Here is a 26,846-nt window from a genome sequence, read left to right on the forward strand (position 1 = left end):
TCCTCCCCCTGCTCCCCACTCACTGCAGATTGCCAGCCACAGAACAGCGCCCCGAGATCCACACAGGGTCTCCCCCTTGAAGTCACAAATGTTGAAAGAATCTTGCCCCATGTCCCCCCCGCCCCCAAACTGCCCAGCATTTTCCACCTCATTCAAGACCAGTGAGGCCAGTCCCCACCACACTGCCCTGGCTGGAGGGCCTGGAACTAGGAATCCGGGTGGTGAGTGGTGGGCACCATGTCTCCAAAGGCCTGGGCCCAGGCTACAGATGATGCGGTATCGTCTCCTTGCACTGCAGAAAAGCACTGATGCTACCAGCCACCTTCTCGGGTTGGTTTAAGTGGACATAGTGGCTGCCCGGGACTTCCATGTACTGGTACCGCTGGAGAGGGGTGGGAATGGTTGGTGAGTGTGGCCCCTCGGCTGTGCTGGGGCCTTCCCAGGGTCTGCTATCTCCCAGGGGTTCCAGAGGGGCCCCCATGGTGAACCATGGAGCAGGGACTGACCCACAGCTCCCCAGTCACATGCTGGTTAAGTCAGAGCCTAACTCAGAGTCAGAAAGGCCTGATTTGGGGATGGGGGGAGTGTCCGGATTTCTGGGTCATTCTGGCCTGTGAGGTTGTAGAGCTAGGCCAGGGAGGGCCCAGTAGTCAAGGGCGACCCTCCCTGGGAGACGGGAGGGCACGCGGGCTGGCCACACAGGCTCGCCTTGGTGCTGGTGCTGAGGTCTGCAGAGGCCCAGGGGCAGGTGTTGACAGCGGTTGATGGTCAGGGTGTCACGTGTTCCCGGGGACAAAACCCGGGTCGCTGCCCCCACTGGAGACGGATCACCTGCTCGGTCTGTCGGTCTGGCCAAGTTGGACCTGGGCTGGGGAGTGGCGTGGACAACAGCACTGGGGCTCTGCCAGTAGAATGGGTTTGCCAAGTTGAGTGTGAGCTCTGGGGACTGGCTGCCCTGGGGAGTGAGGCCTGGGCCCGGGCCAGAGGTCCTGGTGCCAGGAGCGCGTGAGGACCCTCCTGAAGCTCATCCGAGCCGAGCGCATGCTCCTACCTCCTTTAGGACCAATTTCAGCGTGTCCGTCACAAAAGCCACGATGTTCCTGTCAGTGTCGTCCTCCCTTCTCACGCTGTAATACCCTTGCGCTGCTCTGCAAAGTGAGAGGAGAATCAAGGTTCACCCTGGGGATCCTTGCGGCGCCTCCCCCCAGCCCGGCTTCCGGGCTGAGCGGAGAGCAGCCTGGGCTTGCCTCTGATCTTCCTGCAGCTCAGGGCTCACCGTGGCCGAGGTGCCGCGGGCTTTACCTTGGCAGGGTCGTGGGACCCGCCCGCGGCCACGGCCTCCGCATGGCACAGCCGGGATGGGACGGGCCCGAGTCCGTGCTCGCTCTCCACGTCTTTCCTGAGATTTTGCCCATTTCACCTGTATACTTAAGAGTTCTGCACCCGTGACGACAGTTGATTCGAGGACACTGTCGTCATCTCAAAAAACCGCAAACCAGAGCCTCTGGTTCTCACCCAGCTCCTGGGTTTATGCCAACACTGAGCCAACACCGACCGCAGAGACTGCGCTCCGCGCTGGTGCGTGGGTCGAACCACAGGACGCGTGGACTCGGGACCGGCTTCTTTCACTTTCCATCCTGTTCTGAGTCACCCGTGTAGCCTGCACCAGTTCGCTCCCTTCTGGCTGAAATGAAGCCCCCTGTGTGGACACCACATTCAGCCTGTCTGCTGGCGGCCGCCTGGGTGGCCTCCGCCTCTGGGCTGTTGCGACGAGCACTGCTCTGGATGGTCCTGCACGAGCTGCCATGTGGACCTAGGTCGGGCTTGTATATCCCTGGGAGGGTGACGGTGGGGCCCTGTGGTAACTTACTGGCTCCAGAAACTGCCAGACTGTTCCAAGTGACTGTGCCACTTTACAGCCCCACAGTGGGAGGGCTCTGGTTTCTCCACATCCTTGCCAGTGCCTGTCATCTGCCATTTAGGGTTCAGCTGTCCCCAGGTTTGCGGGGGGTTGCAGTGTATCTCACTGCGGTTTGGACCTGCAACTCGAGTCCATGCTTCCTAGACCCTTGTGCTCAGCACCAGAGACACACCTGTCCCTAGAAGTCATGGTTGCGGCCGCAGGCGGTGGCTGTGGGACTGCGGCGGGCAGGTGGGGGCAGCCGGAAGGCCGAGGGGCCTGGCAGGGTACAGTTGGCCGTGTCTGCCCGGCCCAGGGGTGCTCTCTGCAGATGTCTGCAGAGAGAGGCGGCTGGGTCGGCTCCCGGCCCTGCCCTCCACACCCTCGCGCCAGGGGCAGCCCGGCCTCACGCAGGAGAAGCGGGAACCTCACGCGAGGGAGACCTGGGGGTTCCTGGCAGCCGAGGGTCTTCGGGGGCGCGAGGCTCACACTTACTTGATGAGCAGGACGCGGGCCCGCAGCTGCTTGGTGAAGTGCACGAACTGCTCCCTGCTGATGAAATCCATGCTGTGCTCGGGCTGTGGGGGACAGACTGCCGTGAGTTTGCTACAAAAGGCAGGTGTTGCTGCCGGTGTGAGGCCTCTGTCCTGGGGTGGGGGGGGCTTGTGGGGCCACCGTGGCCAGTGACCCTGGTAACAGGTCCAGCTCCTAACCACATCCCCTCCAGAGGCCTCTAACCTGCAGGCCAGAGGCTTGATTCCTCCCTTAATCTGTTCTCCCTCTTCCGGTGCTCATGGCTGTCCGGCCAGACACTGCACAGGTCCCTTTACGTCCTGGTGTGGTTGTACAGCTAAATGCTGGGAAGCGACCCGGGTGGCTTCTGGATCTAGATTCCAGGACAAGATGTGGCCCCTCATCCCGAACTTCCTTCCCCCACCTGCAGGCCGCCCTGCCGCACGGCCCAGGCAGCCCGGACTCCACCACGTGCAGCCTTCCGACCTGCACCGACCATGATCCTGCTTAAGCCACTGTGCAGAGTGAGGACGCCTTGATGCCCCCACAGCCCCACTGGCCTCCATCAGGGCCACCCTGTTTTAGGACCATGTAGCCACAAGCATGTGGCTACCAAGTGCTTGATATGGAGCTAGTCCGAGTGGTGCTGTGGGGGGAAACTGCACAGTGGATGTCGAAGACTTAACAGAAAGAATGCCAGATGCCTCACATGTTTATACTGGTTACATCTTGGATATATGGAGTTAAAAATATTAAATTTGGGGTGCTTGGGTGGCTCAATCATTAAACGTCTGCCTTTGGCTTGGGGTCCTGGGTCCTGGAATTGAGTCGGGCACTGGGCTCCCTACTCAGTGGGGAGCCTGCTTCTCCCAACCCCGCCCCTGCTTGTGTTCCCTCTCTTGCTGTCTCTGTCAAATGAAATCTTAAAAAAATAAAATAAAGTTAAAAGGTATTAAGTTTGGGGGCGTCTGGGTGGCTCAGCGGGTTAAGGCTCTGCCTTCAGCTCAGGTCATGATCTCAGGGTCCTGGGATCGAGCCCCGCATCGGGCTCTCTGCTCAGCAGGGAGCCTGCTTTCCCTCTCTGCCTACTTGTGATCTCTTGTCAAATAAATAAAATCTTAAAAAAAAAAAAAGAATACTCTCATCTTTTCAAAAAAAAATATTAAGTTTTATTTCCTCTATTTTTTTCACTCTCGTAACATGGCTACTACAAGATGTAGAACTGCACGAGACTCACGTTCTACCAGACGGTGCTGCTGGAGCCCCAGAACCCCAGGTGGGATGGGAGAAGCTTGATCAGTGTGTGCGGAGTGGATTAATTCGGGGAAGCTCCCATGACGACTGACTGTTGTGCCCAACACTCCTCCACCATTGTGATAAATATAAAATTCTTATGAAACACACACGTGTACACACACACACCTGGTCACAGCCTCCAGCGCACACTGCCCTTGATCTGCCCTGACCTCCTCCCGGCCATTTCCTGCTCCTTGGGCGAAAATGATCTTGGGTGCTTTTCCAGAAATAGACCTTTTGAGATCACCCACGAGGCCCGATGAACGAAGATCTACCGAGAACCCAGACACGCTTGCACGTTAGCTCCTGCTGGCAGAGTGCCCAGCTTAAGGAAGAGCGGGGAGCTGGTTCGTGCCTGCACAGGGGCTCCCCTGACCGGTGTCAACGCACACACTGAAACAGGACTCTATGGAGGATCACAAAGGCGCAAGTCGCACAAGGGTGAACAGGAGATGGCACCAGGACTGGGCTCACAAGTCTGCCCCCTCCCCCAACCCGTGCTCCTCTGGCCAGGGCGGGGTTGGGGGGGGTTGTCTCAGGCTTGGGGGCCCATTCAGGGGCCCAAGGCAGAGACTGAGGGATGTGACCTCTGCTCTTGTCTCCAGATATGAAAACGTAAGTCGGGTTTTGCAGCCCTTTCAGGCCACACAGTCTGAGGACATCTCTCCAAGAAAGCCTTTAAGAACAAAGGCTGCTGGGTATGCCCTCTTTTTCCTTTGCTTCTACCCCCACCCCGCCCAACCTTCTTTCCCTAGTCCACTTTCATTCCCTGGTCTATGCTCTTCTTCTTTATGTCTAGTGTAACTTACAGCAAAGTCCCTGGATCTACGTGGCAGCTCGTGATGGCCTTTCACCAATAAATGCTCCGTGCGACCCAGCCCGAAGCCTCGACCACCGCCAGCAGCCGCAGGCTCCCTCCAGGGGTAATCTCCGAGGACACCACTATTCAGACCGCGAGCCCCATAGATCAATTTGCCTCTTTTTGAACTTCGAGTAAATGGAATCATGCAGAGTGCTCTCTGTTTCTGGTTTCTTTTGGTCTGTAAGTATGTTTGTTTTTTTCCCGTGTGGTGCTCCAGTGTATGAATACGTAACGATGTACGCATTCTGTTGTTGGAGCACATGAGGGGGACTTTCCAGTTTGGGACTATTATGAACGAAGCTGCTACGAATGTCTTCGTACACGTCTTCTGTGCACACGGCACACATATTTGCTAGGTACACAACTAAGAGTGGAACGACTGACTCACAGGATCTGACTGTGTTTTGCTTAAGCAGTTCCTGCCAAACCATTTTCCAAAGTGTTTGCAGCAATTATGCTTCCTCCCGCAGGACATCAGAGTTCTGGTCTATGTCCCCATCCCCATTAAGACTTGGTGTTGTCAGGTCTTTCAATTCTGACCCAATTTCTACCCGTCTGGTGGAGGTGGGAGGTGTATTTCATTGACTGCCCTAATTACTGATGATAACGATCACCGTTCATGGGCTGACTGGGCACTTGGATAGCCTCTTTCATGAAGTGCCTGTTAAAATCTTTTGCTTGTTTTTAGAAATGAGAGTGTTAGACTTTATCTTATTGATTTGTAGGAACTCTTTACATATGCTGGATAGGACTCCTTTAGCAGGCCTATGCCTTTAAGTATCTTCTTTTAGTCTGTGGCTGGACTCTTCTCTCTCTTAATTTGTCTTTTGATGAACAGAAATTCTAAATTTTAATAAAGCCCTATTTATCAATATTTTCACTGATTCACGTGTGTGTTCTATTTTAAAATATATTGTTGGGCGCCTGGGTGGCTCAGTGGGTTAAGCCTCTGCCTTTGGCTCAGGTCATGATCTCAGGGTCCTGGGATCGAGTCCCGCATCGGGCTCTCTACTTGGCAGTGAGCCTGCTTCCTCCTCTCTCTCTCTGTGCCTGCCTCTCTGCCTACTTGTGATCTCTCTCTGTCAAATAAATAAATAAAATCTTAAAAAAAAATTAAAAAAATAAAATATATTGTCTACTTCAAGGTCATAAGGCTATTCTCTGTTTTCATTAGAAACTTTCCTGTTTTACCTTCCATATTTTGATCTATGATCCATCTTGAATTAATTTTTGTGTATTGGGTGAGGCAAGGGTCTAGGATCATACTTTTCCCTAAACCCATTGCCTGGCTCGACTTTATTGTAAAGCAGGGGGTACCCATTCATAATGTTAACAGTTGCTAAATTCCCAAAGTATTCTACAAATTCAATGTCCTCTCAATATTTTTTTTTTTTAAAGTAAGCTCTGCCCCATGTGGGGTTTGAACTCAACGACCCCTAGGTCAAGAGTTGCATGCTCTACCAAGGAAGCCAGTCAGACTCCCCAGCCCAATGTAATTTTTTTTTTAAAGATTTATTTATTTGAGAGAGTGAGAGAGAGAGCATGAGTGGGGAGAAGGTCAGAAGGAGAAGCAGGCTCCCCATGGAGCTGGGAGCCCGATGTGGGACTCACTCCCAGGACTCCGGGATCATGACCTGAGCCCAAGGCAGACACTTAACCAACTGAGCCACCCAGGCGCCCCCAGTGTAATTTTTAACATAAGTTGATCATTCCAAACTTCATTTGGAAGTGAAAATATGCAAAGAGAGCCAAGGAAAATGTGTAAAAGAAGAACAAGGAGCGAGCACTGGTTCTACCAACCATCAGAACTGATTAGAAAGAAGTAGGGATTAAACTAGAGCGGTATGGCTCGGATGGGGACAAGATCACTGGAACAGAAGGAGAGTGCAGAGACAGACCCCTTTGAGAATGTGTATCTTTTGTCATTCGGTGTATGTCCTAAACATCAACTTCAAATCAGGGGCAGCCTGCTGCAGGGGAGCTGTGTGCTGCTGAGGGCATGGTCCTCGGAAAGGGAAGGGGCACTTCCAAATGCCCCCAAAAGTAACTAACCCAGCCTGTAGTCGGGGCAGTGGAGACTTGGGGCCCTGCATTGCTGCCTGGAGGGTGACCTGGCTCAGGCCAGGGGTCCGGCCAGGATCACTCTCTCTGGAGAGAAGTTTGCAACAAGGGGCTCCACTGGTTGGGATCTAGCAACCAGCCCCCTGCCTGAGGACCGGCACGCAGGAGACAGACCACGGTGAGCGCACCCTGGTGGCTAGGAGCCCCCCACCCCCCCGCCCCCAGTAACTGGCAGTGGACCAAAGTGGCTGTTCGTCTGGGGAAAAAGTGAAAATGGATCCCATCCTTGAGAACAGATCCCAGCTGGATAAAAATCAAAACTCAAACATTCCCATCCCCTCGGCCGATGCCCCGGTCCGGGCCTCATGTCCACACCTGGGCCTGGGCAACAGCTCTCGGAGTCCCTGAGGCCAGAGCTTCCCACCTCTAACTACAGCCTCTCACATGTTCGAAGCATCTTACCCTCTTGAACCAGCTCATTAAGAGCACCACCTGAGTGTCCCTAACATGAGAGCACCTCGCTAGGGCACTCGACCCATGGACCTTCGCTCGTCTTCGCAGCAACCCCACAAAGACGGGCATGGGGGCTGGTACCTCCTGGCTGCTCATTAGCCAACTGCACGGATGAACAAACAAAGGAAAGTACTTCCTTTCTGCACGTAAGACAGCCTGAGGCACAGAGCTGGTAAGCGGCTTGCCGGAGGTCACACAGCCTCTGGGGCTGTTTCTGCAAGAGCTCACACAGCTCCACACTGGCCCCTCTCTCCCCTTCTGGTCTTCAGGCCCTCCATCAGGAACCCCAACTCAGCACATGCACTGAGCCGATGCCAAGCCTCTGTGCAGCAGCACGGACCTGGAAAGTCTTTCCCTTCTCCACCCACATCGACCCCACCACCCTGAGCCCAGCACACATCCCACCTCCTCCAGGCACACCTGCCGTCCACACCCATCCCTTCCGCCTGCCGCTGGCAGGCCTTCCCTGCACTCCCACGCAGGTAACCCACGTAAGGTAAACAATTACAGTCATTTCCATGAGAACCTAAACAAACACCAAAACCCAAGAGCCCTAAAATACGTTGGTGTCTTCCTACCCAGTTGTGCAAACACACAGACGGGCCTGCAAGTCTGCCCTAGGCAGTGGGTCTCCGCGCTCACCGCTGGCTCAGTGGGCAGCTGTGTGTCGGTAATGGTTTGTGTGCTCGGTTGTTTGTGGGTGGGAAGCCCCCACCGATGGTGCTGCTTGACTGTGGGCGGGTCATTCAGCTGACTTAGTTTCCCCGCCTGGAAGTGTGGGTGGCAGCAGTTCCCTCTCCAGGCCTGCAGTGACAATGACTCCCCAACACACAGGTGAGGCACGTGGAAGAATGAGAAGCAGAATGAGCGCCCCCTGCTGGCAATAACCTCCCCCAACCAGGTGCAGGCAGGGCAGACCGGAGCACACCCCTCACACCTGCCAGCCCTGCTGCGGAGACATCTTCCCCTCAGGACTCCGCGGGGCAGGGGACCCTCTCCCTTGCCCTCAGCCCTTGCCCTGCAGAGACCCATGACTGGAAAGTGGCTGCACACCACCTCACACCCACGAGGGTGGCTAAAATTTCAAAAACTAGAAAACACAAGTGCTGGTGAGGAGATGCAGAAACTGGAACCCTCGTGCATTGCTGGGAGTGACAGTGATGCTGCGGGCGTGCGAAAACAGTCTGGCCATTTCTCGAAAGGTTCAGCGTAGGATCCTCACGCGATCCAGCAATTCCGCTCCTAGGTGTGTGTCCAGAAACACTGAAAGCCAGGACTCGAACTGATATTCGTCACTCATGTTCACAGCAGGATTCACAGTAACCAAAAGGAGGAAACAACCCAAGGGTCTCTCTATGGACGGATGGACAGATCCACGCACACGGAATATTATTCAGTCATAAAAGGAGGGAAGTTCGGGCACCCTGCTGAGACATGGATGAGCCTTGAAAACCTTCTCTAAGTGACATGAAGTCCCCGGAGCAGCCAAGCTCACAGAAGACAGAACGGTGGCCACCAGGGGCTGCGGGAGGATGGGGACCTGGTATTCAGTGGGTACGGGGTTTTTATGGAGGATGACGAAAAATGTGGGGGCAACGACGGTTGTACAACATTGCGAATGGATTGAGTCACTGAATTGGACACTTAACGAATGATTTTAAAATGGTAACTATTATGCTATGTATAATGTCCCACAACAACAAAAGAAAAAGCAGCACTCACCAAAGCTATCCTCCGGTCTCTGTTCAGCATTAGGCCTGGAACGGAAGCACAAAGACGGGGCCTCAGAGCTGCCTGTCAGGATAAGGGACCCCACAGGGCTTCCCTGAGGACCCGGGGCCCTTCTGGCCAGAGTGCCCTTCTTCAGCCTGGACACTGCCGCCCGGCCATGGACTGGTGTGGCCCACACAGGTGCCTCCCGCCACCCGAGAGAACAGTGCAGGAGGACAGTGGTTTCCCTATCTGGCAGAGCAGCTGTCATGTCTGAGAACCTTAAAGTGGTCACCTGATCTTCAGGCCCCAGGAAGCATCCCATGGCTAAACTGTGGGAAACACCCGCTCTGCAGGAGAGCAGAGAAACACCTTCCTCCTTAGGGGCACCAAGGCGTTTTCCGTGCCCAGAGCCCCTGCTTTTGTTTCCAACTCCTGACTCTAGCCCCACCTGGCCTCCTGTCCCCCTTCCAGAACCTTCGCAACCTTTGCCTTCACCACCTGCTGCTCAGCGTGCCCATGGGGTCTTTCCCCCCAGACCCCCTCACAGCTCCCACTCAGGCTGCCACCACCCTGTCACCCTCCTGTCTAGGGTCTCTGAGCCACGTTTGGTCCAGAATGACCTTCTCCACCCTGTAACCGCCCCACCCCCACCCTCCACCTTCCCGCACTGCCCCAGGCTGGGCGCTCACCAACGGGTGTGCTTGCGATGAGAGAGAATGATCACACAGCAGACCATTATCTCCAAACGTCTGTTTTCTAGAAATTAGCCCTCCCTCTTTTTACAAAGGGGATATTTGCTCCTCAGGCTAAGAACCCTCTGGGGAAAAAACCAAATGCCGAACACTGTTGGCATTTTCCCAAAGGAATGCGTACTTTTCGGGCTTCCCGGCTGCAGTCCTGTCCTACCAAGTCCTGGTGGTCCCTTCAAAACCTTCGGCCAATAGCAGCAAGAGAGCAAAAAGCCAAACAGCACGTGCCCTTGGCCCCCTGACCCTGGCCTGGACCCGGGGGCCCACACTGTAGCCAGTGCCAATGCAAATTCCAGAAGTTCGGACCCACCTCCTTACTCTCCAGTTAAAACCCTGCAAGAGCTTCCCTTTGGTTGAAAACAATGATGAAGGAACTTTTCAACTTTGAATGTTCATCCACACCCCCCACCCCTATCCTGGGCTCCCGGGGAAGCTCTACTTCCTTCCACCAAGGTCAAAATGACTTCGCCGAACTTCAAAGCATGGGCTCTCTTTCTACCCTGAGCATGCACTGTACACCTGCTTTCTTAGCAAATGACCTCAAAGAAAAAGTCTATGTTTGTTCATTTTGTGTCAACAGTTCTTGGCGGTATAGGCGGGATCTCAGAGCCACTGGTGGAGAACAGCTGGCGGTCACCTCTGTGGTCGGTACCAGCTCAGACCCTCCAAGCCCCACCGTCTGTCTGGTGAGTTCTCCTGATGATGTCCAGACCTCCTCGATTTGGGTTGGCCGTCCTGACTTTTATTTACGAGCTGTTAAAGGTTACTGGTTATGTTCTCAAGGTGGGAATCACCTAGAGGAGGGGATGGATGGGTTGGTGGTCTTAATTTGGCATTATGCTAACCGATGTTATTAATATAAGGCTTGAGTCAGTTTTCTGGCTAGAAATACGAGAGACTGAATTGCTCGGCTCCGAAGAGAAGGGACACTGGCTCCTTCTGGCCAAACATCACTTTCAGGTGACCGAGAGGCCAGCGGAAGCGGCTGAGGCTCTTTCTCAAGACCCGTAGTGGTCCCGTTGGCATTTCCATCTCCTAAGGTCATGAGCGATCGGCTTGTCTGGGGCTGCACACCGGGAATGCACACAGACGACCAACCGCCCAGCACTCCGAGCTCCCTCGGTGGTCTCAGACCTCGCTGGGAGAAACCAAGATGCATAAGAGGGTGTCCCATGGCTGTTTTTGGAAGGGATCCTTGTAAGTAGCATCCTCCTGGTCCGCCACACTTACTGTCCTTAGATCTTATCTAAGCCTTAGTCTAAAACAAAGCTGAAACTAAAAGGACTGGGGACCCGGGCTTCAAAGGAGGGCACAGTCCCCCCAAAACCAGTAAGCACCGAGAGAAAGCTCTGGGAGATCATTTGTAAGGGACACGTGCAAGGCCTTACTTAACGGGGGAAACCTAAGGATAACCAGAGTCTCAGGTGGCCAAATGGGGGCTCTTAACATGTCCGAATTAGTTTCTTGTGCACACAGTTAGGGGAAGTGGGCTAGGAGACCAAGCAACCAGAAACTAGGGAGCACTCCCACCCCTGCCCCCGCCTCTGGGAGGAACCAGCGCCACCTAGAGGTACTCTGGGCCTCTCGCGGTTTCTTCGTTGTAGCGTTTGTTATCTTGGCGCAAAACTGGCCCTGTCCTAACTGGAACTCACTCACTCAAGGAATCATAATAAATTACGAGACTGTCTTACAATTAGATTCGTTTCAATAAAAGGGGGTATCTGGAAGTTGGGTCTTTAATGTCCTCTGTATAAATATTGGTGAAACAAAGACTAAATCGCGTCGGCACCCTGTTCGTGTACACGCGTCCACCTGTGACATACAGGTGAGAGCTTTTCTCTCCCGCCGGGTGGTACTGCTCAAACTAATTTGTAGGGAGCTGTTTAACTGGTTTAGAGGCAAGTGCTTATAGAAACTGGGCATTCTAGGGGCGCCAGGGTGGCTCAGTTGGTTAAGCCTCTGCCTTCGGCTCAGGTCATGGTTTCAGGGTCCTGGGATGGAGCCCCGCATCGGGCTCTCTGCTCAGCGGGGAGCCTGCTATCTCCTCTCTCTCTGCCTGCTGCTCTGCCTCCTTGTGATCTCTCTCTCCATCAAATAAATAAATAAAATCTTTTTTAAAAAGGGGGGGTGGGGACGCCTGGGTGGCTCAGTGGGTTAAAGCCTCTGCCTTCAGCTCAGGTCATGATCCCAGGGTCCTGGGATCGAGCCCCACGTCGGTCTCTCTGCTCAGCAGGGAGCCTGCTTCCCTTCCTCTCTCTCTGCCTGCCTGTGATCTCTCTCTCTCTCTCTGTCAAATAAATAAAATCTTAAAAAAAAAAAAAAAAGGAAATGGGGCATTCTAAAGCTCAAAAAGTGAAAAACAAACAACTATTGTTTCAAGTTCGTATGATGGGCGGTGACCGTCCCTACGTTCCGACTTCTGCGTTACTCCGTAACAAAGACGCCTCACAGGAAGGGACGCAGTGGATGGTCCAAAGAGATAAAGATGAACACAAATTTAAGACACCTGACCCCCTCCCTAACAGAACAATGAGACAAAGGAGGAGGAAGACAGGCAGACACCAGCAATCCTATAGTTACCGCAGGTCTCCAAGCCCAGCCCCAGTGCCCAGCCTATTCCCCACTTCTCCGCATCCTCCAGAAGGCTGGAAAGCACCCAGAGAAAATGCCTGTTTTGCAAGAGGAAAAGCCTGGAGACAGAAAAAAAAAGTTAGCCCACAACTTCCAATCTGCCTTTGGCCTTGCCCGCCGTACCTCTGCGGCCTGTGCCTCCAGCCCCTGCTCCTCCCACCCTCACTATCAAGGTGCCCAGACACACCCCAGACTGTGGGGCAAACTGCTTATGAGGGTCACGCGGAAGCACGTCTCACATCAGTGTGCAGGGGCCCACGGGCTCCCTGGACTTAAACCGCCCGCTTCAGATGTCCCCCCGGGAGCCCCACATACGGCAAACTGATTAGCTTTCAGTGGACACAGGTGCAATATACAGTAAAGCTAATTCAAAGTTGTTGGTTTAATTCAAATAAGCACTTCTTTGGAGATACCGACATTAAACAAATCTTTTACTCTACCAACATGTACCAGGGGTCAAAGGAGCTCTGTTATCTCTGTCGCAATTTCTCGGCAAAGAGGACTTGATGGGTGATTCTGTCCGCCTCAGGAAGTATTCGTGGGTAATTATTCTTTTTTCAAAGATTGATTGACTGGTTGATTGATTTTAGAGACCGACAGAGAGGTACCGGGGATTGATTGGTTGATTGATTGATTTTAGAGACAGAGAGAGCGCACCCGCAAGAGAGAATGGTGGAGGGGCAGAGGGAGTGGGAGAGAAGCAGACTCCCTGCCAAGCCCGGGGCTGATGACCCAAGGCTTGGCTCAGTCTCATGACCCTGAGATCATGACCTGAGCCGAACTCAAGAGCTGGATGCTCCCTCGTGGGTAATTATTAAGAACAAGCTGGTTAAGGCACGCCTGGGTGGCTCAGTGGGTTAAAGCCTCTGCCTTTGGCTCAGGTCATGATTCCAAGGTCCTGGGATCGAGTCCCGCATCGGGCTCCCTGCTCAGCAGGGAGCCTGCTTCTCGCTCTCTCTCTGCCCGCTGCTCCCCCTGCTTGGACACTCTCTCTCTCTCTCTGTCGAATAAATACATATATAAAATCTTTTAAAAAAATCTCACTGGCAGCACCAGGGACTCAAAATTTGCCCTGACCATTGACCTGTGTTTTCTTTTGTTTCTGTAGAAATGTCTCTTACTGATTCCCTGAGGGCTTGCTAACTAAGGCAGAGTCTATGAATGGCCAACATCACTTATGACACCTGTATTAACTCCTCCTGGGAAATATGACCCCATATCGATAAAATCAGGCAGAAAGCCACTGGGCTCCAAGAAGCCCTTGACCTCCACCTCCTCCTTTCCAAGGTGGCTGGGACGGGCTGACTGACCTATTCTCTTGGATAGCCATCGATGTCAGATCAGCTTCAGAGGGAATGATGGGTTTGACTAGATACTGTTACTTTCCCATAGAATATACTTGGGGAGAAGATTCATGATGGCATGTGGTCCCAACCTATGTCGGAAAATATCCAAGTTCTCAGAGAAGGAACCATGTGACGGTTCCCCTCCATCAGCACGAGGGACCAAAAGTTGTGTCTTGGACAGAGTTAAATCCTTCCATTCCAAAGCTCCCCTACTGCCCCCCCTCCACGAATCAGCCTGAAGCAGTTACAGAAGAGGCACCTCCCGCCATGTTCCATAGAAATGGAATGTAAAGACTGACAACGGGAAATTAAGGCAGGGAAATTAAGGCAGGAAAAATCTCAGCACGTCTGACTCCATGTTACTTCTATCTCCCTTGCTGCTGTGACCTGTAAAGTGAAACCTTCTGCTTAGCCTCGCCCGCAGACATGACACAGCTGAGATTTGCAAAAACTGCTCTTTACCCAAAACCTACCTCACCCAAGGAAATAAAGAAGTAGTTAGAGGGGTCATCGTTTCAATTCTTCAAGATTGAAGAATGACTGTACTCCAGAGGTGGGGTGGGGGGTGGGGGCCTGAAACCGGGCCCTAAAATTAGCAAAAAGCTTAAAATGTGTTTTTCAGGCAACGGTTACCCCCAATCAGCGATTGCGTCTTTTCTGACCCCATTAACAAACGCACTAGGAGTCTCTGCAGAAGCCTGGACTCCAGATCCGCTGATAGGGTTCAAGCCTTCCTTACTGGAGATCAGGAGCCTAAGACCCCATGGTGGAGCACGCCCACAGCCCCTCCCATCACCTCCTGTTGTCACGGACTAAATTTCGCCTCTTTCCCAGGTGACGTCTCCACCCCACACCCCCACGGGACACAGGTTATGTACATGTTTGCTCAATGTGCAGGTTCCCTCTTTGCTTGTAAATCATCATCAATTTCCCTACCCTTTTATCAAGACCCTTTTATCCCTCACCTTTTATCAAGTGAAGGATTCATTGGATTTTTTTTCTTCGGAGTCTAGCCCAGCATCATCACATTGGTTCCTCGGAACTGTACTTCCTGGAATTCTCTCACTGTCCTTGTGTCTTTAGGATAAATGTGGCATCAGATGGAAAACCAGACAATCTAAGCCAAGCACATGTACCACGTTTGCTCATCAACTGAGCTTAATAGAGAATATATATCACTTTTAAGTTTCCCACCATTTGTACTACAGCAAGTTCCCCCAATGAGGAACTCTAGGTACATACACACACACACACACACACACACACACACACACACACACACACACACAGGGGGACTTGGACCCAGAGCAGACAAGCCAGTCACCCTAGCACTGAGGGACATAAAATCAGGGTTGAACATCAAGGCTGAGGGAAGACTGGTGATCCAAAGGCAGAAACGATAAAGGAACTTTCCAGCTTTGAATGTTCGTGGGCCCTGCTCCTGGGCTCCCAGGGAAGCTATAACTTTAATTTTTACCAATCTCAAAGTGACCTTACCAAACTCCAAAGCATGGGCTCTATTTCTGCCCTGAGCACGCACTGCTCATGCTACCTCCCGGTCTGGAATGTTCACTGCCTCATCCTTTTCACCTTTCTGGGCACTATCCTCAGTCTTCATGACCCTCAAGTCTCCTGGGCAGGGGTCCTATAGGTGCAGCTCCCCTCCCCTGCATGGGTAACCTCCGTGGGGAGTGACATCTGTCCCCTGGCCCCAAGCTCTCTATTCTAGGACTACAGGGCAGGGCAGGACCTGCTTCTGCTTGTATCCCCAGCTAAGTACACAGCTAGCCCGGGACAGGAGTCAGGGGTTGACCTACTGAAGTGCTGAATGATCTGAATGAGTAGATGGTATCAGCCCTGGGATGGGCACAGGAAATGGGGCAGAATGCCCTCGGTCCTCCCTCTCTGGCCTTAGTTTCCTCATCTGCAAACAAAGGGGCCCTGAACCCTGAGAGTCCTAACTGCAACTCTTGGGACAACAGAGCCATGTGGATGGGTGCAGGGGGAGGGTGCGTGGGACCGTCAGCCCAGCTGGCTGGGGGCCCTGAGCCCAGGGCTTTCCTAGGACCACAGAGGAAGCCGATGCCCAGCACCCAACATACAAAGGTTAAGAGTCAACTCAGAAACACTTTCAACCCACTCCCTCCCCCTTCCTGTGCTGGGACCTGCCAGCAGAGGCTGGGCGGAGTGTGCACAGGGCCCACGGACACGGCGGTGGAGCCTGTCCTGACAGTGGTCATTGCTTGTGGGGAACACGGAATGTGCTTCCAGCTCTTCCTGCTTTTCTTTTCTTTTTTTTTTTTTTTTTTTTAAGATTTTGTTTAGCTGAGAGGGGGTGTATAAGAGCCTGCCAGCTCCAGAGCAGGGGGAGAGGCAGAGAGGGAGAATCTCAAGCAGACTCTGGCCTGAGCATGAACTGAGCCACTCAGGTGCCCCTCCTCCCACTTTTCCAAAAGAAACGGGAAATTTTCAGGGCCCCTGGGTGTCTCAGCGGTTAAGCGTCTGCTTTTGGCTCAGGTCATGATCCCACGGTTCTGGGATCAGGTCCGGCATCGGGTTCCCTGCTCAGTGGGGAGTCTGTTTCTCCCCCTGCCTGCTGCTCCCCCTGCTTGTGCTCTCTCTGACAAATAAATACATAAAATCTTAAAAAAAAAAAAAAAAGGGAACTGGAAATCTTCATTTTTACATAAAATCTTTCTATTTGAAATATGAGCACCTATTCAAAATCCCCCTCATGAGATATTTCTGTGATCGACTGTACGAGTCAAAAAAATCAGGCCAAGCGGCCCCGACAGCAGGCCAGATAGTGACAGAGAACTGTGCTTTGTCATTAGGGAACCCCAACTAGTGCTCGGCTCTCCCTCCCTCACGCCAACACCTCGAGCTTGTCTCACGACTGAAGCCGGTATTATGATAGGAACACAGTTAAGATGGTAGATGAGGACCTGGCCCTCTCTCCCAGCCCTGGCTACCGCTTCCTGGTTTCTCCCATGAGCCAGGTTGAGCTCATACATGCCACCCCAAAATGTATCTCTGGCATATTTTAGGGTGATTTTTTTTTTTTAAGATTTACTTATTTGACAGAGAGAAGGAGATCACAAGCAGGCAGAGAGGCAGGCAGAGAGAGAGGGGGAAGCAGGCTCCCTGCTGAGCAGAGAGCCTGATGTGGGGCTCGATCGCAGGACCCCGAGATCACGACCCGAGCCAAAGGCAGAGGCTCAAACCACTGAGCCACCCAGGCGCCCCTCAATCTGAAATTATATGAAAAGTTCCAGCAAAGCACATTTTTAAAGAAACCTATACAGACGTCACTCTTCTCTCTGCACTTGTGTATACAGTCAGGCCAAGCTAGTTAAAACTGGACTCATTTTACAAATGAGTTAGTCTCAACTTGGCTATCTTTGAGGCAAATAAGGGTGATTTTTGTGAGAAAGAGTATGTTTCAATAACATACCTTTGTGGATGTTAGATTCTAGTTCTTATGAGTTATCTCTGAGTATTTGTTGTTTGCCTATAAAACTGGGCTCGATGCTGAATTTTTCTGGTTTCTTCAAATACCTGGTTCTGACTCTCAGAACTAAAGTTTCCCATTTCCTCCCATACATCAACGTGAAACCACTGAGAATTAAAACCATCTTTTTAATTTTTTAAATTTAATTTAAATTTAATTTTTTTCACGAAGCCTTGAAGACCGAAGCTAGATGGCTTGAGGTAAACTTCCAAGAAATTGCCTCAACAGCTCATTTTTTTTTTTTTTAAAGATTGTATTTATTTATTTGACAGAGATCACAAGGAGGCAGAGCGAGAGAGGATGAAGCACGCTTCCCACTGAGCAGAGAGCCTGATGTGGGGCTTGATCCCAGGACCGAAGGCAGAGGCTTTAACCCACTGAGCCACCCAGGCGCCCCTCAACAGCTCATGTTTAAACAATCTTCATGTCTGTTGCTGTGGGGGCTGCTCAGGAAGATAACAGAGACATGCAAACTGCAGGCCAGGGCGATGTGTCAGCCCTCACTCCATCTGAACATGCTTCAAGCCCAACAGCTAGAAATCTCGCCAACGGCACTCAGGACTCAAGACACTGGGTTTACTACTTGCGCTAACCATTAACCTGTTTTTCTTTTGTTTCCACAAAATCCCTCTCGTTGATTACTTGACGGCTTGCACAATACAGATCTAACTTTGAGAGCCCGCCTGCAGTGCCTCCTGAAATGAGACGACTGATTAACCAAAGTAACCTACTCTCAAGACTAAGACTGGTTCACCGAATCTGGAGCAAACTTCTTATAACAAAACAAAAGAATAGTTAAACTTCAGCTAAGAGGAAACAATGTTGGTCTGTGATGTTTTTCTAAGGAAAAAAAAAAAAGACAAACTCAAAGGAGGAAAATATTAATTCATCACCACACCTCGGAACTTTCGCTGTGGTGTGGTGACCCCTTAACAAATCTTCCTAGTACTTGCTCATGAGGCTGCTTGGAAGGAAAGGGCTCTGACCCTGGAGAAAGGAAGACCAAAACAAAACAAAACAAAAATACCATCACTACCACCACCAACAAAAATAACACAAAAAACACACAAGAGCCAGGATCCCCCAAAGCTTGGAAGATGGCACACCCCCAGAGCACAGACTTCACCCCACTGCTTTTGGAGAAGGAATCTGCTAACTGTTCTTGTGAGCCTGTGACGGACCTCAAGGTGTTACTCAGGAGACAGACACACTGGCAGATGAGTAGGACTCCTTGGGGTTGTTGGTTTTGCTCCATAATCCCCACCTCTTTTTCTTGGAAAGATAATTCCATGGTCAGAATTTCATGAACTTTAGCATCTTCAGGTGACTTGTCGGACTGCTGAATATGGTACCTGAAGCCCTTCCCCATACATGACCATGCCGACCCCACAGCTATGCCCACAACCTTTCTCTAATGAGCCCAACTTCATGGTAACTTATGGAAAATCAACTACAGTCGCAACATACCAGATCAAAATTACTTATCAGAAAGTATTTTACTCACTGGAGGACTCTATGTACCCTGCTTCTTTTTAACACCCTCAACAGTGTCCCCCGTAATGATCTCTGGAAGCTCGTGGACGGACGCGAGAACATAAAGTCATAAAAACCAAACACTCTCTAACAGACAGACCGTGACTACTTGTTTTTTTCACGTAACCCATGTTCTGGGCCACCATCTCCTCGTTTTAGTTCAGCAAAGCTGGATTAATCAGTCTTCAGGTTACACTACCTCCTGCTACATACAAATCAGAGGTCACAAAATAGTGCGAACCTTAAGGGAATCTCTTCCCCTTTCCAGGCACATAATATGAATTTCAGTGGAGGGACACCTGGGTGGCTCAGTAGGTTAAGCCTCTGCCTTCGGCTCAGATCATGATCTCAGGGTCTTGGGATCGAGCCCCACATCGGGCTCTCTGCTCAGCGGGAAGCCTGCTTCTCCCTCTCTGCCTGCCTCTCTGCCTACTTGTGATCTCTGTCTGTCAAAGAAATAAATAAAATCTTTATTTTTTTTTAAAGATTTTATTTATTTGACACAGAGAGAGAGACAGCAAGAGAGGGAATGTAAGCAGGGGCAGTGGGAGAGGGAGAAGCACTAAAGCTAACCTAAGCACTGCTCTGGGTTATACCTCAGTGGAACAAGGAGGCGTGTATATAGTACGTTCATCAGGCCGCACACGTATTCACACTTCCCCAGAATGGACCTTGCTCGCGGCACACACACTAACGCTCCCTCTGAAACGGATGTTCCCCTTGACACAATAAAGACAATAAGCTACTTGGTTGCAACAAATCTCTAAAGTCCCAGACTCCGATTTGGACGGTTTTCCCGGATTATTTTCTTGGATTTCCCAAGGATTTAGGTCCATTTGACTCAGAACATTTCCTCAAATGTGGAATTTTCCGGATTCCTAATTCTCCTGTGCTCCTTAATCACAACACGTGGTACAAAACATTGTACAAAAACTATGAACCGAAGTACAAAAATTTTAGTCATGCAGAGTGTAGGGTTTTAAGCCGGAACTAAGGACTATTTATGATTAAGCACAAAAAGGATCCCTTCCTCTCCCCGCCCCCCAATCTCTGCCCCACTGCAGCAGGAAGTAGCCAGAGCGGTCATCAGCCCCTTGCACTCAAGAATGAGGGATGATCAAAGGCCCTGGAGACCAAAGCCAGTAACCAGCGAGTAACAGGGCCACTGAGGGTGTAGGGTCCTACCGCTGTGGGGTCCTTACCCAAACCCACTGGTCTGGGAACGCCGTCTGCCGCCATGTTTCTGCGAGATAATACTCAAGCCTGACGCCGGGATAACCAAGTGTTAATTCATTTTGCAGAGACGCAAGGAGTCAGCCAGAACTGCTCAGACCACTGACCTCCGCGTAGACCCTCCCTACTTTACTAACTTCCTTTATCTGGTTTTGAGTCACATAACTCTTCTCCCCTTTACCCAGACCCCTTCCCATTTGCCTTTTAAAAAAAAAACCAAAAACCAAAAAACAAAACCCCTTGCGTTCCCCCGCAGGGAGGTCTTCCCCGCTCTCCTGGCCTCCGGAGTGTTTGGTTCTGCTGTGCATCGGGCAGATGAACTTGGGTTCAGTTATAGGATCGGGCTGGGCTCGTGGAGAGGTCCCTGCTCTCTGCTGCCCCAGAGTGGAATTGGGACTGTCAGGGGCTCTGGGACCTGAGGACAAGGACTCACGAACAGCCTGGAATACCGGCTCTCCCCGTGTCACAACCCCCGATGGGGGCTCGGAGCCTGCTCAGTCTTGTTTTGGGTTAAGCTCCGGCCCCAAAGGGCCATGACTGCTGCACAGGGGCTGGGCTTGACAAAGCAACCCAGCTGCCTTACCCAACCCCCTCCCTTCTCTCCTCACCCTCCCTGACAACTGCTTCGGTGTCCGTGCTCACCCCTTCACGGAACCCGGGCTTGGCCTAATCAGCTTCCCCTGCCTGGCTGAGAACATGTCTTATTCCAGATTAGCCCACTTCTGCGCTGGGCCAACTGTGTGGGCCCGCTGGGAAGCCTGGGCCCATGGGCCTCTGCCTTGGCCTCCCCTCTCTGTGGCAGATTTGCCAAGGTTCAGAGGTGATAACAGACATTCCTTCACAACAAGTCACAGACCGGAAACCCAAAGCCACAACATCCCTTAAGCATATTCTACCTGACCTCACGGTGTGTTGGCAACTTCTGGAAAGACACCACCACACAGCAGATCTCTGGCTTCTTGGGAGCAACTGGAAATTCCAGCCACACAAGGCCCAGAGTTCCCAGTGATAACCACTGGCTGGGCTGTCCTTCTTCCAGGACCATAGTCCCCACCACTCCCTGCTGACTCCCAGTGGCCCAGTTAATGCCACCACTTGGTCAAATCTGGCAAGCCCTTGGGGTTTTGGCCCCTGCCTCCTTTGCTACTTTATAAGCCGAAGCTGCATTCGCCTCCTTGCTTGATCCTCTCAGACCATGAGCACGAAGATCCTAAGACATTATTTATCACCTAAGAAAAATAGGGGGGAGGTGTCTAAATGGGGAGAGGGAACTTGCCCAAGGTCTCTGAGCTAGCACAGCCAGGAATCAGCCCAGGGCTTTGGGCCCAATCTAGCGCCTGGTCCATTTTCCCACGCTGTCTCCCCTGGGCTTCACCTCTGGGAGGCGCCTCCAGGACCCCCTCTGTGGGGTTTCTTCCAGAACACCCTGTACGTTTCTTTTACTACACTTATAAGAAAATGTCTCTTGCTTGTCTGTTCTCCTCCTAGAATGGACATCCCTGACCTGGCCTCATCCTGGCTCAACCCCGGGCAGAGTTGGTTCCAGGGAGGCCCTTGCGAAGGGCGCCTTCAGGAGTCGTGCCAGCTGGCGGGACCAGCCCGCCCGGAGAGGGGCAGTGTCTGCCGCTGCGCACTGCAGCTCCGTGGCGACACATGGGGCTGGCACTGACCGGGACCTTGGTAAAGTTTTCCCGAATGGACACAGCAGAAAACGAAGTGCAGAAAACACAGGCCCGAGGCTGCCCTGAAACCAAGGTGCCTCCTGTGCTATGTCTCCATTTCGAAAAACCCCCTTCAAGTCACTGCCCCATTGGACGACCTCAAACCCTAGCCTGGGACAGCGGCGCCCACCGCGCAGGGTCAGCAGATCACGGCTGGGACGCTCCCCAACATTCACCCCCGACACACCTGACGGGGCTCCCCACAGGCCTTTCTGGGAGGCCCAGCAGCTGTCTGACCTGACACATGTCCCTTGGCCTAGCAGAGCCTCAGTTTCCCCTGCTGTGCACGGGGTGAGAATAGGGCAGCGGGAGGAGGATGACACGAGACACTGTTTGCTAAGCACTCAGTGCTATGTCCAGTCGGGAGAGCAAGCAGCCATGAAGCTTCGCGGTTATCGCTCCTCAGTAAGAGCAGGGCCGATCAGCCATGGCCAGAGCCGGCGAGTCCCCACCTGTGGCCACCTTGGTGGTTCCTCTCTGCAGGAGGAGTCGCGCATTCTCCTCACTCACGTGACTGTTGTTCTTCATAAACCTGGGGAGGACAGAGGGACGCTGGATGTCTGGGGGCAGGGGAGGCCCGAGGGAAAGAAGAGGAGGCCCCCCACAAGGGACACAGGCATGTGGCAGGGGGGTCGTTCACATCGGCAGTGTGTGTGTGTGCACACGCGTGCATGTGTGCCCAGTTATAGGGAGAGGAAGAGGGGTAGAGAGTAGGTGGAAAGGGGTCTTGGGAAACGAAGGGCGTGGCTACAGAGCGGGGAGGACCCGAGGCAGGTGAGTCCCAGCTGGGGTGTCTGGAGAGATCCAGGAAGCCTGACACCTGCGGTGAGCACAGAGAGAAACAGGCTCCATGTAATTTGTGTGTAGGAGCCTGAGGCTTCCTCTGTGCCCCAGAGACGTCCTCCCTTGGTATCCCACTGCTTGCCCAGGTCTCGCACCAGCCGGCCCCTCCTGCCACCCCCCCACCCCAACCAGCACTCACCTCTGCAGCATGTCCTCTGGGCTGACTACCTGCAGGGGCTTCTGGGAGGCCTCCACCTGCAGCACGTGCTCCATGGCTCCCCGCCGGTAGATCGGCACGCGCTCTATTCCCTGGGACATGAGGGCTCTGCTGGGTGGGCGGGAGTCTGGGCTACAGACAGAAGGGCTCAGCCCCTGTCCCCACCCTTGGGCCTCGACAGCCCCTCAGCCTGGATCCCTTCTGACCCAGCAAAGGGCGGCACCAGATCAGCCCCTGAAGGTTAGCCCCGTGATCTGTCAGCCCAGCCAGCCCCGCCTGGGGTTCGGACGGCTGGAGGGGTCAGGATGGATGATGGAGGGGAAAGGAAATCTCTGCCAACGGCCAGCGCTTTGCAAGGGTTCAGTATTCGGTCCTTAAGACCCGGACCACCCAGGCTTGGAGTTTCAGCTGGCTTACTGAATGCCAGCACTCCAGCTGGTAGAGAGGAGACGGCAGAGGGCATGCAGTCCAGGGGCTCCCGGTCCCCCTTCTTGTATACCCGTTTCCACGCCTGGCTCCCTCCCACAGCCCAGCCCTGGCCACAGGCCGCCGCCTGGAGCAGCAGCAGCTGGAAGGGACACGCCCATCCAGCCCCCAAGAGTGCGCGACAGGGATGACCAAATACTGAGATTCTCTGTGCGGAGATGCTGGGGTACTGCGCTGGGTAACTCAGTGGCTGAGACAGATAAAGGGAGAGTAGCCCAGAGTCTCACCGGAGCCTCACAGTCACCCACAGAGCTCTCCATTCATGAGACCAGCACTTACTGGGCGTTACTGTGTGCTGGGGATTGGGCAGGTGGTGAGAAAAAGACAGCCCGCTTTGTGCCCTTTTGGCATTTGTGGCCATTTTACAGAGAAGAACCAAAACTGGTGATGAAGCGGGGTCATAATTGAGAGGCTGAGCTCCTGGGAACAAAGTGACAGAAGTGGACAGTGGGCAGGCAACTCCAAGGTCATCTAGTCCAACCTCCGGGTTTTACAGGTGAGGAAACTGAGGCCCAGATAGGCCAAGTGACTGGCCCAGAGTCACCCAGCAGATCAGTAGCAGAAGCCAGGACTCCTGCAGGGACAGCACTGTCTGTTGTTACTGGTGGTAGTGGCGGCAGCGGGAGAGAGCCACACGTTCCCATCTGTCCACCCTCAAGGCTGCTGTGTGCTGTTGTACAATGTGCACACAGCACAAAGGCATACAACTGAACGTGAGTGGGGTGGGGGGGCTCATCACACAGTGTGCTCCAGAGCTTCCTCAATCCACTGTCCTGACCCTCTCCCACCCCTGCTGCTTCGTGATACACTCGGCATTCTGTAGATCCCAGGCCACATACAGCGTTTCCAAGGATGACAAAGGCTTCTGCACCCCTTTTCTCTGCTCACTCCTAGGGGTACAGGCTGCATACCCTGTCCTCTCTGGGGGCCCCTTGATCCCCCTTTGTCTACCTTCTGCCACCTCCTCCCACCTCCCTGCCAAAAGAGGTAGGGCTGAGGACACCACCCGGGGCCTGGGTCTCCCCCATGATAGCATTCATGAAAGGCCCCATTCTTACTTTAGGGTCCAGGGCAAATGGCCATGTGTCCAGCAAGATAAGTTTATTCACCATCTCGGGGAAGATACTGGAAAACTACAATGTGATCCAAAAAGGGAAGAATGAGTACAAAAGGAAGAAGGCAAAGAGACTCAAACTTTTCCCTGGGGATGCTGACGTTTCCAAGGGGCTGGGACAAGAGTCTTTATTCCCTTCAGGGCAGCCTCCCCTCTCTTCGACCTGGAGATCCACACCCAGGCCAAGGTTCACACCCTGGTGGATGGCTGGATTCCAGGGTTCTCTGAGGATGGGGAATGTGGAAACTCTGAACTCTACCAGAAATCTCCAGTTTCACTGACCTCCCCGTAGTAAGGATTATTACTGCCATCTATAAAGCAGACTGCACTAGGCCATCAAATACTGGGTTCAAATTCGTGATATGAGGAGGCACTTCCTTTCCCAGAAACTTCTCCCACTGCCCTCCCACCACCTCCTGCCCCATCTGCCGGAATGCCCTACGTGGCCAGAGGTAGTCACTGCAAAGCCATCTACTCACCATTCCGCCCACCGTGCCACCTGGGGGGAAAAAAGAGTCATGGGCTGGTATTCCACCAATCCTACTAAAACTTCCTCCCAGGGGCTGCCCTACCCCAGGCTAACGGGCCTCGCCCTCTCCCACCAGGGACCAGGGCTCTTTATTCCCTATCAAACTTGGGGTTCCCTCCCCGGGGGCCACATGACCCCTTCATCAGACCTAGCCACTCGAAAAGTCACATTTCCCTTGTCACATTGGAAGACAGCCACCTCTGGGGCCCTATGTCCCTTGGGGGAGGTACCTCAGGCCAAAGGTGCCCAGTGCCCACAGCCTCCCTCATCTCTCTTACCTCTCTCTGCAGTGCCCAGAAGTGCAGGGTCCCTGTGTACCACTTCCTCTCCCTCCCTCACAGCCCCTCAGCCCAGTCAGCCCCCTGCCCACCCACGTGTAAACTGTACTCACCAAAACTATGGCCCAAGATGGAGAACTGCTTCCACTTCAAGGCTGAAACACAGAGGGCTATGTTTTAGTGGGCCCAGCCTCCCCCCACCCTCTGTCCTGCAGTCCTCGTGCTCAGGACATCTTTCCCCAGCGTCTGGGGTGGCCCATTCAGAAACTAGCTTAGAGGGATTGCAGCTTCTTTACAGGGGTGGAACCCCTGAAGGAAGAGCTCTTCTTGGCAGCCCTCTCCAACCTTCCCAAAGTCACCCATGAATTTCTAAGTGACCCCAGATCACTCCCAGTCCAACATTGTTTCCTGACTACCACACCCCACTCAACGAACAGAAGCGATGTCCCAGTGCACCCTTACACTTATACACACACACACACACACACACTCTCTCTCTCTCTCTCTCTCTCTTTCTCTCGTTCTGCCTCTTACCTGCTACAACTCTCCGGATCTCACTCACAAAGCTTTCCTGGTAATACGGGAGACCAGGGCTGTAATGGGACGAGAGCCCATGTCCCCCGAAATCCATGGCAACATAACAAAAGTCTGAGACAAGAGATGGGAGAGGAGAAGGCATCTAGGTCAGCGGTCTCTCCCACCCCTCATTCTCCCGCAGTCTATGTTACCTTGCCCCTTGGCTTCCCTTTAGTCCCACCTTTTGGAAGAAGAGGGATGAGTCTGTCAAAAGAGTTGGCATTGTCCAGCCAGCCGTGCAGGCAAAGAACTGGGGGAGTCTGCTGGGAGCCCCAGACTTTGGCAGCAATGTGGCCCCAGGGCACAGCCACCTTCAGCTCTGAGAGCATACCTGGAACACAGCCACACACTCATTCATGAAGGCACTTTCTGAGCCCCTCATCCATACCCCAGTGTGTTCAGGGCAAAAGCCCAGGGGGCTCAGGTTCCCACACTGCCCCAGGGATTACAGGGAGAGAGGCTGACATGGGTTTGGGGATACCCAGAGAAAGGAAATTTAAACTGGGTCCGCAGAGTGAGGAAAACCAGGAAAACCAGGGGCGGGTTTCATGGCAGAACTTTGTGGAATTGGCTAGACCTGGGCTCTGACACTTGCTGGGTGTGCGACCTTGGGCCGCTTAGTAAACCTCCTGAGTTCCAGTTTCCTTTTCTGTAAAACGGGGAGAAAACAGTCCTGGCAATAACCAACACGGTCTAAACTTTCAGAGGGCAGATGGGGTGGTCCCTCTCACTTCCTCACAGCAAGTCGGATCATTATCACTCTCCCTTCGCAGACCAGCACACCGAGGCATGGGGAGGTGTAGTCTGAGCCCAGAGATCCTCAGGGAGAATGTAGTGGAGTGAGGATTTGGTGCCGGACCCCAGTCTGGACCACCCAGCACCACGCTGTCTCCGGCCTAATCGGATCAGGGATGCCTTCTCCGGGGTCCGGCACTGACCTGTTCTGCTGGCCCACCCGGCCGGGCTGGAAACCTTTGCGGCCCCAGAGCCCCGCGCTTGCTCCTCTACCTTGGAGCTCCCGGAACCCTTAGAAGCCACGTGCAGCCCTCTCCCGGGGTCCCCAACCCTCCCGCGGGTCCAATCAACCCGCTCCCACTTCCGCTCCGGGGGTCGCGGGGGGGGCGGCAAGGAGGTGGGTGGGCGGCGGGAAGGGCGTGGCGTCCCCCATCCCACTCCCGTCTAAGGGTCCTGCGGCGCAGCGTCTTCACCCCTTGCAGCCATTCCGCCCTCGCGCAGCGGTCCTGACGCGGACGTGAAGTCGCGGCGGGTGGAATAACTGTC

The 26,846-nt window shown here is 53.3% G+C and overlaps 1 protein-coding gene across 2 annotated transcripts; it reads right to left on the reverse strand.

Moving 5' to 3' along the window:
• Positions 1 to 45: 45 nt before the first annotated feature.
• On the reverse strand, positions 46 to 26,803 carry LOC111157560 (serine hydrolase like 2). Of its 2 annotated transcripts, XM_022519074.1 has the most exons (12): positions 26,774 to 26,803; positions 25,747 to 25,896; positions 25,524 to 25,637; positions 25,103 to 25,144; positions 24,662 to 24,681; positions 24,127 to 24,201; positions 22,565 to 22,674; positions 22,035 to 22,114; positions 8,868 to 8,902; positions 2,396 to 2,478; positions 1,052 to 1,148; positions 46 to 382 (listed from the first exon to the last, which is right to left on the reverse strand). In XM_022519074.1, the coding sequence occupies exons 1-12, from the start codon at positions 26,784 to 26,786 to the stop codon at positions 263 to 265; spliced, it is 939 nt and encodes a 312-aa protein (XP_022374782.1). In that variant the 5' UTR covers positions 26,787 to 26,803; the 3' UTR covers positions 46 to 262. The 2 variants fall into 2 exon arrangements, with proteins under 2 accessions (XP_022374782.1, XP_022374783.1); XM_022519075.1 differs by lacking the exon at positions 26,774 to 26,803 and having other exon boundaries at positions 321 to 1,148; positions 25,103 to 25,159; positions 25,747 to 26,536.
• Between the last annotated feature and the right edge of the window lie 43 nt (positions 26,804 to 26,846).

Source organism: Enhydra lutris, unplaced genomic scaffold (genome assembly GCF_002288905.1).
Source record: "Enhydra lutris kenyoni isolate GAN:26980312 unplaced genomic scaffold, ASM228890v2 scaffoldscaffold55, whole genome shotgun sequence".
NCBI lineage: Eukaryota > Metazoa > Chordata > Mammalia > Carnivora > Mustelidae > Enhydra > Enhydra lutris.